The sequence below is a fragment of the Zophobas morio genome, unplaced genomic scaffold (genome assembly GCF_036711695.1).
Source record: "Zophobas morio isolate AGI-343-1 ecotype UQ-CSIRO unplaced genomic scaffold, CSIRO_AGI_Zmor_V1 ptg000017l, whole genome shotgun sequence".
NCBI classification, from domain to species: Eukaryota; Metazoa; Arthropoda; class Insecta; order Coleoptera; family Tenebrionidae; genus Zophobas; species Zophobas morio.
Genome location: NW_026972122.1, coordinates 6,094,597 through 6,109,920, shown reverse-complemented (window position 1 = coordinate 6,109,920; position 15,324 = coordinate 6,094,597). Strand labels below are relative to the sequence as shown.

Sequence of the window (15,324 nt, the reverse complement as noted above, 5' to 3'; positions counted from 1 at the left end):
GTATTCTTTGAACAACACGATACTCAAAAACATGATTTTAATTTCTCGTAGAGAAATAAGAATTTAGCAGTTAAGCTCTTGGTTCACAGCGAATAAAAAAAAATCATCACAATTGAGATAGAGCGGATGTGCGGGTTTACATTTTGCCTTTTTGTTTTAATACGTGTTTTCATCAGATGAAACATAAAACATGTTTAAAATGAAAAATTTGTGTAAGGAAATATCGGTTTTGCAATTAGGTTTAGCCCCATAATTACAAAATCCCTATTTCCTTGTAAAAAAGGTACCATTTTAACCATGTTTTAATTTTCTTATTGTGAAAAGATAGCTATGTATATAAAAAAAGGCAAAATATAAGCCCCGCCCACCCACCCTATCTCAATTCTGATGAGTTCTTTATTCGTCGTGAGCCAATGGGGTCCAGGTTAATTGAATTTTAGTTAGCCTTTTACGTTCTACACAATATTCCTAACATACATTTAAAATTCGTCAACAATCGGTCGAATAGTTTAGCAGATTATTTGTCTAACAAAAATCGACGCGGACGACAGACAGACAGGCAGACAGAAACGGAAGATCTATTTTATTATACTCTCGGGATCATAAAACGTCGAAAAAACATTCGCCGTTCATTTGCCGGATGGAGCTTTTTACAATATTACCTTAGCTTAAAGTCAAAACTTAGTTTCAGAATTTTCAAAATAAAATTCTCTCTTACCTGTTGGGTGAACTTCAATACCTATAAAAACTGGTGTAAAAGGCCGACAGTCACTGTAATTTTGTTCACGTTCTGTATACTTTGACAGTACTCTGTATACGGTATAATGGAATATTATTTGTTTAGTAGGTTAATGGAAAAATTATTTTGTACTATAAGTACACGACGTTCCATGTATTAGGTACATACATACACAATGAAAAGGAGTAATATAAGTCCATATATATACAAAAAATTAAATTTCATTCTCCATGTTATATAGTGCACCAACTAAAATCTACGAATTTTACTCCTCCACTACCCTTGTCAACGAATAATACATCCTATTAGATGTTCTAGTTTAAGATGCTTCTCTTTCGCAAATGTAGATTTTGGAAAAATCAAAATCATAAAACAACTACTTTCTTTGGAGCACTATACTATACTTATGTAATAATTTTTCCGTCTAGTATGTAAATAAAAACAGTGTATTTGTTGAAAAGCCAGCTTCGGTTTTTTTGTTTTTTTTTTTGGTTAATACAAAACTTTTCTATGACAAACGACAAAAAAGATTAGGAGAAAAATTGTAAAATAGAATGTATTTAAGTAATGGTGGTCTAGGAAATAATTTGTGGTCAATAATTAATTTTATTGTCGGGCTTTATTAATTCCTTCAGCTAAGTATTATTAAAAAATAACTTGTACTTAGGATTATTGCGGACACAGATATTTTCACAAGAAGTTTGAAAAAAGGATAATTTTATAGATTTACTATTGTCAAATTTCTTTTGTATCCGGGCGGTAATTTTAAAAGGTCTTTATGGTTATTTATTGTGTTATATATACTTGTCCTTTTGAAGTGGAATTTATATTATTGCTCCACAATATAAACTGAGCTACAAAAAATATTAATGACGACTTAGTTAATTTTCTATTTTTAAAAAACGTAATCAGAACGTAAAATAAAATACATTAATCCTTCGTTTTTATCTTCACATGCGTCATCATAACGGAAAACGACAATTTAAAATAATAATTCCACTTAGCTGAAGCCACTATTGACCCCATTTCTACTTAAGCTTCTGTTTTACGGTTGAGGATTATCGATGATAATAAACTATTAGGAGGGTTTAATGACACCAATAACTACAATGTTAACAAAATTTTATAAGCGATTAAATTCCCATCTATCACTTTAGATTTCATTCATTTTATTACTGACTGGTTAGATAATTAGAGATAAACGTACTTTGGTACCTAGTAACAGTATTACGCTATATTGGTCACACTCTTAATCCAGTCGACATGATCAAACACTCTTTCATATCCGGAAGGATCAAGGCTTTCGCATCCGTTGAAGCTTAGAAAGCTTGCAACCGCTACGATCACTGGCTGACTGTCTCCAGTTTGGACAAGAGGTCCACCAATGTCTCCCTTAAATAAAAACATATGTTTCTAAAAGTACTTAAGTAAATTACTTTGACTTACAATGCATGTGCCTTCGTTGTAAGAACCCATGGCACAGACCATGCTGTCTACAATTTGTGAACCGAAGATATTTTGGCAATGTTCGTTCAGCAAACTTACAACCAAGACTTTTTGAAGGTTGTCAACAGGTCCAGAATGCTCTACAAAAGGTTGCTATAGTTTCAGTGAATTTAAATTTATTTTATACCATCGTCTGTCTGCCCCCAGCCCAGAGACGTAAGAACAGTATTTTCTGCTAAAACCTCGCTTGGAAGGGCAACCACGTTCACATAATCTAAAAAACTTTTAGGTAATTTTGAAATTTTGTGTTTAGTGTTTACCATTTAATCTCAGATCATCTGGAAGATTGATGAGACCAATGTTGTTGACGAAAGTTTCATTGTTAAAGTCAGGATGAACTACAGAAGTGGTCGCTGGGACAGTTACCCTGTTAACGTCTGTACTGGATAAACTGACCGAACCTAGTTGAATCACAAACGATACGGCACTGAAATTTATAAAATGAATTGTGGGTGGCTGTAACTTAGAGACGAATGTACTTTTGGACACAATGTCCAGCTGTCAAAATCCATCGTCTGTCGATGACAGCACCACCGCAGAAGTATCTACCCAGACTTGTCGTACTATAAATAGCTGCCATGAATGGGAATTCAGTTTCTTCAGCTGGCATACCGTTAATTATTCTTGGACCTATTAATAAGTCGTTTTAAAAAAATAGCAGAGGAATGTACCAACGTTACCTAGGTTTCTTTCGACGTTGTGAAGGGGTTTCTGAAAACATTAAGACGTGTCTGTGTTCAGCATAGAAAATAAAATAAATTACCTTTTGAATGTTTGCGCTCCATCCCGAGGCAAGGCAAAGGACCAAAACTACTAGAAGCTTCATCGTTATTTATCAATGGCTGATTGATTGTTCTCTACTAACACACTTGTGAAAATTTTTAAATGTATTCCTTTAGACACATGGTTTTATCTTATCATGGAACTATGAAATGTTTACTAACGAAGTTCTCTTTGGGGATTAAAATAAACTTACTAAAATTAATGACGAAAATGTTGTACAATATTAATTTAATTTAATTTTGACTGATTTTTATTAATTGAACCAGAATGTTCTTTTTTTTTAATTCGTCCATTGCTAAATCTTCTGAACATGTACAGATGTCACTGCCAAAATTTAAGTTTATCTACTTTTGTATAACTGATTATCTACTCCTTTATTAATTGTTTTAATGTGCACCTGACAGCTGGCACCGTATATCTCAAGTAAGATACAAAACGATAATTAACACAGATTTGGACTTAAGTATCATATTTATGCTGTCAAATATGTTCGATAATAATTTGCCTTTATTTCATCTACGGGTTTTATTTGATTTAAAGGTAACAACTTCTGCAAACTAAATAATATACTAAGTTGGGAACAAGCTGGAGACTCGTAGAGTGAAAATAATTTGAGAAGAACACATCAATGAAACTTAGGACGTAAGGGTGTCTCAATGGATCCGCGTTTATTGGTTGGCATGCCAATGTACTATCTCAAAATTTATTAACAACTTCAACATGATACTTATCAATCAAGCAATGTTAAAATAATATGTATCTAATTTTTTTAACAGTTTTGACAAAATTATAAGTTGTACAAGATTCGTATATTATTTATTATCACAAAAAATCTCTCTACGTTTTGAATTTCAACATATAGATCACAAGGTGTAGCGACCAAACTCTAAAATTTTTACTTTCCAAACGTAGCTCCGTCCGGCGAATCGCTACTTTCCTGTGGTATATTAGCGTATGAAAAATGGATCTTTCGTTTCCGTCTGTCGGTATATCTGTCGTCTGTGTAGATATTCATTAGACGGATAACCTCCGAAACTACTGGACCAATTGTTGTAAAATTTGATATGTATTTTAGGAATGTCGTGTGAATGATAAAATAAATATCTATAAATTCCTTATCCCACTTTTCAAAATTTAATTACCGTGTTTTCGATTGTATAGGTACATTTTTGCAAAAGAAAATTTTTGAAACCTGGGGAAGACGACCTTAAATGATTACAGTTACTGCTGGATTGTGACACTTTTAATCTACAGAGTGTTAATGAACAATCTGATGATGAAAATGATGTTTTTATCACAGAACAACAAAATCATTTACAAAATCAAGCACCAATGGGAAAGATAAAGATGAAGACAATGCAAAAAAGATGATAATAATGCAGAAACATAATCAGAAGAAAAACTATAGTCATTGCGGAATATCAGTTAGACGCAAATAATAAGCAGACTAAAGGATGGGAGACATCAGATCATGACGTACCATTAAATTTACGTAAGAAACAACTAAAGAAAAAAATCAGTCAAAGAAGCATTAACAAGTAATGTCAAATCGAGCACCATCTAAAAAACATAAACAAAATATTGTAACCTAAACCAAAAAGACAACTAAAGAAATCTGTTGAAGAAAAATGTTCTTAGAAAAAACTGAAATGTTTTCCGGGATTCAGTTTGAGATTTCAACGGTTGATGACATTACTAAAATTCCCTCGAATTAGGAACCACTGGACAAAAAGTACCCATGTCGTTACTATTGCTTCAATTATTGTTTAACTTGCAATCACAATTGTTTTTATGACTGTCGTAAAACAAAATCTTGATGTCAGATAAACCCGATGTCCATTTCGGTGGACACCATTTTTTTCCAAAAAACGTCCAGTAAAAAGTTTCAAAAAATCGCATTATACCTAGACTTTCATTACTTATGAGAATCCCTAAAAAATAATTTGATCAATACCTACTTTAAGCTCGGGTCTCAGGAGTAAAACCGACGAAGGTCGTACTTTGTAAGCCACGAACGTCATACTTTGTACATTCGAAAGATTGTACTTTAGAAATCACAAATGCTGTACTCTGCACATTTTTAATGCCGCACTTTACAATAATAAAATCAAAATAAAAATATGATGCATAATTAATGTATTTATAAGCTGGCAGAGATTAACAAAAAGTTTTCGAGTTTAGTAACTTGAAATACGTACAGTTGAACTACGACCAAGAAATATTATGCCATTGACAAATAAAGTGAATGATAAATGTGGGAAATTTGATCCTTGAGAAACACCTGTTGTAGATATAACACTTTAGAAACGATCATTTACTAAAACAACTTGTTCGCGACTTGAGGAAAAATCCAAAATATCCAGAAATTCTGTATATCATACAAGTATATATATGCAAATTATTTTTGTGATATTTATTTATTAACCAAAATAAATATGCTGTTTTAGCCATCTGGAAGTTTTTACTAGTATTCAGAAAGGAGAAAACTCATTATTATATATGTATTTACAATTTTTTGAGAAATTTTTTCTTGATAATATGTTCGCTTAGTAATCTGAAAAATTATTGGGAAGAAATGTCCCAAAAGGGGATACTTCACTGAAAAAATAAAACAACGACAAACTTCACTCTGAGTAAAGTTTGACCCAAATCTTGCATTCATGGTAGTCCTCCTGCTTTTGTGAAAAAGTGCTCCTCATCACTGTTATTTCCATTATTTATTATATATAATAAATCACTTAATTCAAGCATTTTTTTAGCTGCCTGGAAGTGGTTGTGGTTCACAAAAGTGGGAACAAGAACTTAGTGAATAATTATAGAGGTGTCAGTAAACCGTCTGTCTTTTCTAAGCTCTTGGACTTGTAACTGACAAGTTGTATTTCTGTAAAAAATGTAATCATTCATTTATTCATGGTAGGAAAATCTACCAACTCAAACTTATCTGAATTTACAAATTATTTGTTTCACAGTATCGTATCTGGCTATGAAATTTACATGCATATTAAGACGGCATTTCACCGCATAAATATCTCGAAATTGATAGATGAGTTAAAGGCCTTGGGAATGATCAACCCACTGTTAGGATGGATGGATTCATTCATATCTATCTGATCGTGTGTAACGAGTAAGTATTTCGAACATCAAGTCTCAGTTGATCGACGTTACCTCCGGCGTCCCACAAGGTGCACACATGGGACCATTATTATTTCTAATCTTCATGAAAGACATCAATACTTGTTTGCGGAATGGTAGCTTTTTGCTCTTTGCAGATGATCTGAAACTCTTCTATAGAATTGGCATTCCTGCTGCGTCAGAGCTATTGCAAAGCGACCTTTCGAGATTCGATCTATGGTGTGACTACAACAGCTTAAAATTAAATATATCTAAATGTAAAGTAATTGCGTTCTCTATGAAAAAAACATCGACTTCTCCATCATATTTTATAAAGCATGAAAAATTAGAGGTCGTTGAGTCAATAAACGATCTAGGTGTTACATTTTCTTCCAAACTTAATTTCAACATCATGCAACACACGTCTTCAGAATTAAAAAAGTGCTTCATTAAATTTCTCTCTTCTAAATTCAACATGGATAAAACCAGTAAATATTCGTAATTATTTCGGTTTGTCGCATTTATGTATTGGAAGAGATTATTTTGATCTTTGTTTTTTTTTCAAAATTTTAAATAATTCATTTAACTGTCCCAATATTTTATGTTTGTTTTCTCTGCGTCTTCCACCGTGTAACGTTAGAAATCCACTGTTATTTGATGTTTCTTACCACCGAACTGCTTATGGTTCTAGTTCTGTAGTTCCCAGATTATCCAATGTAGCTAATAATCTCCGTCATGACTTAGAATTTTTCAATGTTGCTTGTTCTACTTTCAAGCACAATGTAAAAACGACTCTTAAAATGTAATGTTTTGTTAAATGGTAAAACCGTAATAAATAAATTCTAAAAAAAAATTTCAATGAAATTCATTAACATTGTTGAAAACCAAAATATTTGACGACTATGGCTACCAAAATTAAACTTTTTGGGTTACTGACGGATCAACAAAATGTTTCCTAAAGTGGAGTCCTAAATAAACGATGTTAGAAATAGATCAAACTGGTCAAACACAAAGACGATTCTCAGCTTGGTCATGGCATTTCAGTGATTTCAGCAGAAGTAAATATGATGTTGAAAAACTTTTTAATATTTGGGCTAATCATTTTGATAACTTAGTTTTACGCACCAAGAAAAGAACAGTACACTTCGTTAGAATATTGCTGATTCTTATCACTCTCTTATCAAAATATGACGGTTTTTTGGCTCTTCACTTCCCCTCCAAGTAAGATAAGGTATGTTAAGTACCTCAGATTCATGAAAATGTCGTTAGGACAAACAATTTCACCTTAAACATTGCTGATAGGATTTGTATATGCTTTCAAGTGAAAAAGGTTACTAATCTTCGACTTCTCAAAAAAAAAACACACTTGATCGCACTTCATTTAAAATCTACGTGAATAGAAAAAATGTTTTAGGGATCTCGGTATGAAAGTTGTTTACATTACAGGAGTACGTTTTTTAAATGTTTTTTGGCAACGCAGTAACAAAGACATTGTAAGAAATATAGTAAAGTCAATAGATATCAATCAAACTTATTGCGAATTTTATAGTAATATTCCATTGTGAATATTAGTACGAAAAAAAAAAGAAATTGTCTTTATAGTAGTGATCGCTTATCTGGACAATTAAAGATAAAGTATTATACCAGAACTGTATAAAATGCAAAAACTCTAACTTTATCTATTTTGTTTCAAAATGTTCTTGCCCTTAATTTTTTGTTTGTGTTTAACTTTGTCGGTAGGACTTCCACAACAAAAGGTAAATCTACGTCATTTTATTTTGAAAAAAAGGTACAATTAAAATTTCTCATTGTTAACAGGATTCCAGAAATGGCATCGGTAACAAAGTGACGTCAAACTCTCGCATAAAAATAAAATTGATAACTTACAGGAAGTCGAATTATTGGTGGCCAGACTGCATTCGCTGGTCAGTTTCCTTTTCTAGCTGCCCTTAATATCCACACCAGCGATGGACTTTACTTTTGTGGCGGTGCCCTTCTAACTACATCGTGGTTAGCGACTTCAGGACACTGTCTTGATGGGTAAATAATCTAACGAAATACTTATTATTTTTTTATTATATTTTTTTTAGAGCTATTTTAATTAATGTTCAGCTCGGGTCTAACTCTCTTGATCCTAACGATTCTAACCTTCTTAAACTTACTACAGACAGTTATTTGATACATCCAGAGTATGACCCTCTTACTTTGGCTAATGATATAGGCCTTGTCGAGTTTCGTTTACCTATTACATATACTGGTTGGGTAGACTCAAAATAACGAGCAAATAGTAAAACCGAATTTTGTAGATTATATCAAACCGATCAACATGTTACCAGGAGCACCGTTGTCCGATCGTTCACCTCTCATAACAATGGGTTGGGGGCAAATAAGTGATGGTAAGAGTTCATTTGGCAAAACAACAAGCTTATACCTACATGTAATCTGTGACTATTATTTTCAGAGGATGCAGGACTTCAAAACAGAATCCAGTATGTATCGGTAGTAACCCTCCCTAATGCAGAGTGTAAGTTGGTTTATGGCAACCAAATTTTTGATACAATGGTGTGTGCAGAAGGAAATTATAATGAAGGGACTTGTTATGTGAGTTAAAATGTGTATAAATAATAGGACTGTTTGTTTATATACTTCATTCTTTAAGGGCGACACTGGTGGTCCACTGATACAGTACGTAAGCAGAGGTCAAGTAATGCTTGTAGCAATATCCAGCTTTATTAGTCAAAACGGCTGTGAGAGTACCGATCCATCTGGGTATACCAGGACATTTGATTATACGGCGTGGATCAGAAATAACACAGGTTTTGTGTAATCAAATGTGTACTTGTATTAAATAAAATACTACGACAATAACCTAGTTTTATTAAAAATAGTTCAAATTACCGCGTTGGTCCTTTATGAAGTACGGCGTTCGTATACGCTGTTAATACCAAATTTTAAAAATCTAGATACCTGGAGTAAAAAATAAAAACTAATTTATAAACACAAGTATAAAAAGAAGGTAACTTATGACATTTAAATAAGAATTACTAAGTATGCAAAATTTTAAAATGACGTCATCATATTGTTGTTGGGGACGATTAGTATTAATAAAGCATTGCTTCTTTATTTTTGTTTAAAAGTTTCTAGTTCAAAATATCAAGTCTGTTATTGTGCATTTTACAGTTTATAATATTTCACTGTCAATTTTTAACACGATATGAAAAGAAAAAATGGTCCGCTATAATATCGCTTATCTGGACAATTAAAGATAAAATTTGTACCAGAACCATATAAAATGCAAAAACCCGAACTTTATCTGTTTGTTTCAAAATGTTCTTCCCCTTACTTTTTTGTTTGTTTTTAACGTTGTCGGTAGGAGTTCCACTACAAGAGGTAAATCTACATTTAATTTGAAAATTAGGTACGATTAAGCTTTCCCATTGTTTAACAGGAACCCAAAAATGGCTTTGGTAACAAAGTGATCTCAAACTCTTGGATAAATAAAACCTCTAACTTACAGGAAGTCGAATTATCGGAGGCCAGACTGCATACGCTAGTCAGTTTCCTTTTATAGCTGCTCTTAATGTCCACACCAGCGATGGACTTTACTTTTGTGGAGGTGCACTTTTAACTAGGTCGTGGTTAGCGACTTCCGGACAATGTGTCGATGGGTAATTTATCTTACGGCGCAATACTTTTATTAAAAAGAGAGTGTTTCAGGGCTATTTTGATTAATATTCAGCTCGGGTCTAACTCTTTGGACGCTGACGATCCCAATGTTATTAAGCTAACTACAGACAGTTATTTGTTACATCCAGACTATGACCCTCTTACTTTGGCTAACGATATAGGCCTTGTCGAGTTTCGTTTGCCCATTACATATACTGGTTGGGTAGACTAGAAGTAACGAGTAAATGGTAAAACTGAATTTTGTAGATTATATCAAACCGGTCAACTTGTTACCAGCGGCTACTTTATCCGATCGCTCGTCTCTTGTAACAATGGGTTGGGGGCAAATAAGTGATGGTAAGAGTTCATTTGCCAAAACAACAAGCTTGTATGTAATCTGTGACTATTGTTATTAGAGGACGGTGAACTTCAAGACAGAATCCAGTATGTATCTGTAGTAAGCATCCCTAATGTAGAATGTAAGTTGGTTTATGGTAACCAAATTTTTGATACAATGGTGTGTGCAGAAGGAAATTATAATGAAGGGACTTGTTATGTGAGTTAAAATGTGCGTGTAAATAGCAGGATTGTTTATTTACATAATTCTTTCAGGGCGATACTGGTGGTCCATTGATACAGTACGTAAGCAGAGGTCAATTTATGCTTGTAGGAATATCAAGTTTTATTAGTCAAAACGGCTGTGAGAGTACAGATCCGTCTGGATACACAAGGACATTTGACTATGTCGCATGGATAAAAAATAATACGGGCTTTTTTTAATGACATACCTATGTAATAATGTTCAATAAAATGCGGTACAATTATCAACTAGTTTTATTAGAAATAGTTCTAGCTGATTATTGATTAATGCACTTTTTAGTACCACAATTTTATTAAAAAAGGAGCTTTTATGACATGCTATTAAAGCTGTTAGAGCAAATTTTATATTTAATACTAATACCCTATCTTAGATTAAATTGTGTAATAAAATTTAAGCAGAACTATTTTAGAGTGATACAGTGGAAACTATTGCAGCCAGTACGTATAAATTCATGAAGCGACGGCCTTAATAGCAATAATAAAAAAAGAGTGCGTCGACCCAGGGACGCACCGATGGAATTTTAATTCTGCGTTGTCAATTTATATGAATTAAACACGTATACTCGGCGAAGTCATTAAGTTTTTCTTAAGAAATAAGAAAAAACAGAGGAAATTAATCATTTTGTCCCATTGGTAAAATTTTATAAAAGGCACTTTTTTTTTCTACAGCACCTCACCTTCAATGCTTCCTTTTGGCACAAAAAAGTTGTTAAATTTCCCATTCGTCCACTCTTTAATGAGAAGCTGTTCCCAACATAACCTAACTTTTTACAGTCATCAACACCCGTGAGTGGAACGTCAGGTTTTTAATGGACATACGGGCGCTTCCCTGCACCCCATTACAACCACACTCCTAAACGTGAAACTTCTTACCCCGTGGATCATTTAGTTACTGAAATTCGTGCGAGTTAAATTGCGTGTGTAGTTGGTTGCCTACATTTGGTGCAACTAATAGGGTGGAAACCACAGGGCGAACACTAAATATTTTTTTCTGCCACAAGGAAGCATTTGCGCAACTTTTGAAGGTAAGGAACGTGATCAGGGAGTGATGTAGAAGAGTCTTGCGTAAAGAGTTTATGCGAAATCGAGAAGTGCGTTTTGTAAAGTTTCGCCATCAGTGTTATTGTTATAGAACTGTCCTTGTATTTACCAACAATATGTTGTTTGTTAAAATGTACGTAACTCTAATAAATACATACATACATATGCAATTAGCATAACTGTTCTTTTATAATTTGAAACCATCGCATCGCATTAGGACATTCAGGTTTACCATCACAACTGTTGCGCCTCCAACAGTCCTTTACGCCAAATTCTGTGTTCACTTCACTTCCATGCATTTCTTATGGAGAATTCAAAAGCTGTCGTCTCTCTATTATCTCTGGTCAAACGAACAAATTTTATTAAATAGTTGGAACATGGACCGTGGCGCCCTCTCGATCACCCCACGCTACTTTCGCTTGAGTTGCTAGTTACTACCGCTTCGAACAGGAGGCGCTGCCCGTCAACGCCTACGCACACTAATCGCCTTACCGTGACTTCGACACCGACACCGAGCTCGTAGCTCGAACTCGACATCCTAGTCGTATACGTGTTCTACTTATAATACGAAAAGAACGAAATTAAAAGTCCAGTAAGTCTCCTATCCAAAGCAGAAACTCTTTTTGGGTCACTATTTTCTAAATAATTGAAATTTGTTTCCCAGTGGTCTAAATACCATAGAATCTACATGGGAGATTCCTGTTGTTTTAAAACCGTTGTTGTTGTAGCTACGTTTAAAAATGCGCCTAGAGGTTGGAGTGTATGTGGTGGTAAACAGAGAATCACCACTCCGTTTCTCTGGCCATATCGATCAGTTGAATGTTCTTTGTGTGGGTCGAATGACCATTCAGAATGAGAAGAACAAGATACCCCTTTTTTGCATCAGAGAACTTGATTTTTGCAAACCATACAAGAAATAACGCTGCGACCATCCAGCCTAATGAGTAATGAGTGTACCTCAAACCGAGGAAAACCGAGCTTAAATTCTTGTTTCTTCCTTTTCATCGGAAAGACAAGCATGGGGAGCATAAATGATCCCGATTCATCTCATTCCGCTTAAATTACTGTCCCTACCTGCCACTTGCGCTTAACGACTATAATCTTGGAATCACTTTTAGGATTTACTGAGACATTAGTTTCGTTGCAGGTAAATATCTTGTCTCCTGTAATATTATTTTGTATACCCAGTTATTATACCACAAATTGTGGGGTGTGGGGATATATTTCAAATACTGCGACGAAATTCCGATGACACGTGGGGGTGGCGTGCCTCGGTGCCACGCTTTGGGCCGACTAGTGCCTCTGAAATACAAACACGACCGATCTAGGCTTATGTGGGCACTTTAATGCCACCGGGGTGGCGCCTTCTGTCGGGAGCGGTGATTGCTCGGGCGCCAGCTTCCTCACGCGGGAGGGAGCACCGAGGTTGCTCTGAAGCCGGAGACGCGGATCTCCAGGGGTTCGGTGAGCACCCGCCAAAACAAGAAAATAAAATAAAATTCAATTGTCGTTGTTTTTATGAATAAAATCATTCACAAATGGAAAAAAATGAACATTGGAGAAAAGTTTGATAGACTAAAGATCAACAATTCTTGAAGCGGTTGGAAATTTGGAAATATTGCAGAAAGCTACATAGAATCTTCAGCTCAAAGTAAAACGCTAATTGAAAAACAGATTTTGACCGATAATGGAAATAATGAAAATGACGCTTCAACCAGCAAAGACGAAACTAGCAAAACCATCCAGGTTTCAGTCGTTGGCAATAGAAATAATGAATTCTTGATCACTATTCCCTAGAAACTAAAGTACCACTTTATTACTAAAACGGGGGAATAAAGTACCATTTTATTCCCGGTTGGGTGGAAAAAATAAGAGTTTTTTAGAATTTTACTATATTTATATATATTTTCTAAACGTATTTCACAGTTCTTAGGCGATGCCTGTAACGTTCTTAATCCAGTCAAGATACAAAAATGTTCTTATAAACCCTGATGGATCTGTGGATTCACATCCATTTCCACTGATGAAGGCAGAAACTCCAATAACGGTGGGTGTGAAAGCATTTTGGAACTGAATCAATGGTGACCCAGTGTCACCCTTAAATAATAAACGGAATTGAGTTTATTAAACATCCACAACCTAAATAAAATCGTGAAACATCGAACATAACACTTACCAAGCAAGTTCCTTGGTTGTAGTTACCATCCACACAAACCATGTTGTCAGTAATTTGATTACCAAAGTACAGTCTACATTCCTCGTTCGAAAGTGCAGTTAGAGTTACTGCCTGGAGCTTATTACTAAGGCCTGCATCTTCTGCATTTTGAAGAAAATAATGAGCAATAAAGTTAAAAGTGTTGCAGATAATTACCGTCACTGGTTTGACCCCAACCGATTGCGGTGACCACAGCATAGCGTGTCAGATCTCGGGCTGGCAAAATAATGGGCTGAATGTAATCTAAACATAAATTTGACGTAATTTAAATAGCAAAACGTGGCCAATTTATACACCTGTAAATTCAACTGGCAAACGAAGTTCAATAAGGGCAATATCGTTATCCAAAGTGTCTACGTTATAGTCGGGGTGTACAACGTAGCTGTCAGTTGCCAGTCTTATAGCACTTGTAGAGTCTAGCTCGTGAGATCCTAGACGAATTTGAAATAGCAGAGCACTGTAAAATTAGCTAATACAGTCAAGTGCAGGGTTAATTTAGAATATTATTTACTCTACGACACAGCTTGCAGCAGTTAGAATCCACTTATTGTTCAAAAGAGCTCCTCCACAGAAGTAATTTCCAGAGGCGGTTTGCTTATAGATGGCGGCAACGAATGGGAACTGACTGGCAACAGCATCAGATCCACCAATAATGCGAGCTCCTGAAAGTATAACATTAGTTTAGTTTTCGGGATTTATACAAAACCTGTCACCTGGTCTTTGAACGGATGGAGACGTCCAAACCGAAGCGATCAGTACAGTGCACAGGAGAAGAACCTTCATCTTGAAACGGTGTGATGAATGTTTTAGCTGAGGTTTGCACTTATATTTCCTACTAGCCGGATCCTCGTTGCATTTATCTTCCTTATCCAGGCTTTTATTACTTTATGACAGCTCTTTTCCGTTGGTTTAATCTCACTGATAATCGCTTAATTGGAAGGAACAGTCAAAATTCGTAAATTTATTATCATATTAATCACTTGATTCAAAATCAGATTTGGGCGATTTCTAAGAATCGATATCTTAGAGTAGACATGTTTCAAAAATCACGTCGATCTGTAATGATGGAAAATTAGAACAGGGACTTATAATTATTACGTAAGTCTGTTTACTGTGTTGACCTTGTTTGATATTATTTTCGGCTAAATACAATTAGCGAAGTTATTAAGAGGAATTATTGCCGGTATAGTAGTAGTCTCGACAGTTATTAATAAATTTATTGTATTTTTACGTAAGCAATATTTTTTTATGGATTTTTATAGAATGTAAAACTAAGCCTTTAACAAATAAGATTATAAAAGGGAAATTAACCCAAAACAATAAAACCATGTCTTTACTTGCTCGACGGGATCTTTTTTAATCGTAAGCTTTCCGCTGCAACGAAAATAGATGATTAACTGTTTATGTACCAAAGGTCAAAGTATTAAAGTAAACCTTTTATACTATGGTAATATAAGCAGGGTCCCTACGAGGTTATTTATTAGCTTATCGCCTATGAAGTGTTCGCTTTCGAAAGCGAAAATCCCGCACGTTCGAATGACGCATGGGGTTTTTTGTTTCTTGCATTGTTACTGCTATTATCTGTGTATCAATTTTTTTTATTTATCAATTCTCAATGGTACACTAGAGTGTTTTTTTATTAACATTATGCTGCACTTGTGGG

At 34.6% G+C, this 15,324-nt stretch overlaps 4 protein-coding genes across 4 annotated transcripts; 2 read left to right on the top strand and 2 right to left on the bottom strand.

Moving 5' to 3' along the window:
• Positions 1-1,844: 1,844 nt before the first annotated feature.
• On the bottom strand, positions 1,845-3,280 carry LOC135130383 (brachyurin-like). The gene is made up of 7 exons (XM_064057756.1): positions 3,009-3,280; positions 2,926-2,956; positions 2,725-2,875; positions 2,506-2,672; positions 2,373-2,459; positions 2,186-2,325; positions 1,845-2,131 (listed from the first exon to the last, which is right to left on the bottom strand). Exons 1-7 carry the CDS (start codon positions 3,069-3,071, stop codon positions 1,967-1,969), a joined length of 804 nt encoding a protein of 267 aa, XP_063913826.1. The 5' UTR covers positions 3,072-3,280; the 3' UTR covers positions 1,845-1,966.
• A 4,519-nt stretch (positions 3,281-7,799) lies between these two features.
• Positions 7,800-9,007, top strand: LOC135130319 (brachyurin-like). The gene is made up of 7 exons (XM_064057683.1): positions 7,800-7,896; positions 7,958-7,976; positions 8,029-8,179; positions 8,230-8,396; positions 8,446-8,535; positions 8,601-8,740; positions 8,799-9,007. Exons 1-7 carry the CDS (start codon positions 7,834-7,836, stop codon positions 8,964-8,966), a joined length of 798 nt encoding a protein of 265 aa, XP_063913753.1. The 5' UTR covers positions 7,800-7,833; the 3' UTR covers positions 8,967-9,007.
• A 439-nt stretch (positions 9,008-9,446) lies between these two features.
• Positions 9,447-10,629, top strand: LOC135130424 (brachyurin-like). Its single transcript, XM_064057808.1, has 7 exons — positions 9,447-9,529; positions 9,588-9,606; positions 9,657-9,807; positions 9,857-10,023; positions 10,073-10,162; positions 10,222-10,361; positions 10,418-10,629. Exons 1-7 carry the CDS (start codon positions 9,467-9,469, stop codon positions 10,583-10,585), a joined length of 798 nt encoding a protein of 265 aa, XP_063913878.1. The 5' UTR covers positions 9,447-9,466; the 3' UTR covers positions 10,586-10,629.
• Positions 10,630-13,249: 2,620 nt separating this feature from the next.
• Positions 13,250-14,517, bottom strand: LOC135130004 (brachyurin-like). Its single transcript, XM_064057293.1, has 6 exons — positions 14,375-14,517; positions 14,173-14,323; positions 13,958-14,118; positions 13,818-13,904; positions 13,623-13,762; positions 13,250-13,543 (listed from the first exon to the last, which is right to left on the bottom strand). The coding sequence occupies exons 1-6, from the start codon at positions 14,442-14,444 to the stop codon at positions 13,376-13,378; spliced, it is 777 nt and encodes a 258-aa protein (XP_063913363.1). The 5' UTR covers positions 14,445-14,517; the 3' UTR covers positions 13,250-13,375.
• Positions 14,518-15,324: the final 807 nt, after the last annotated feature.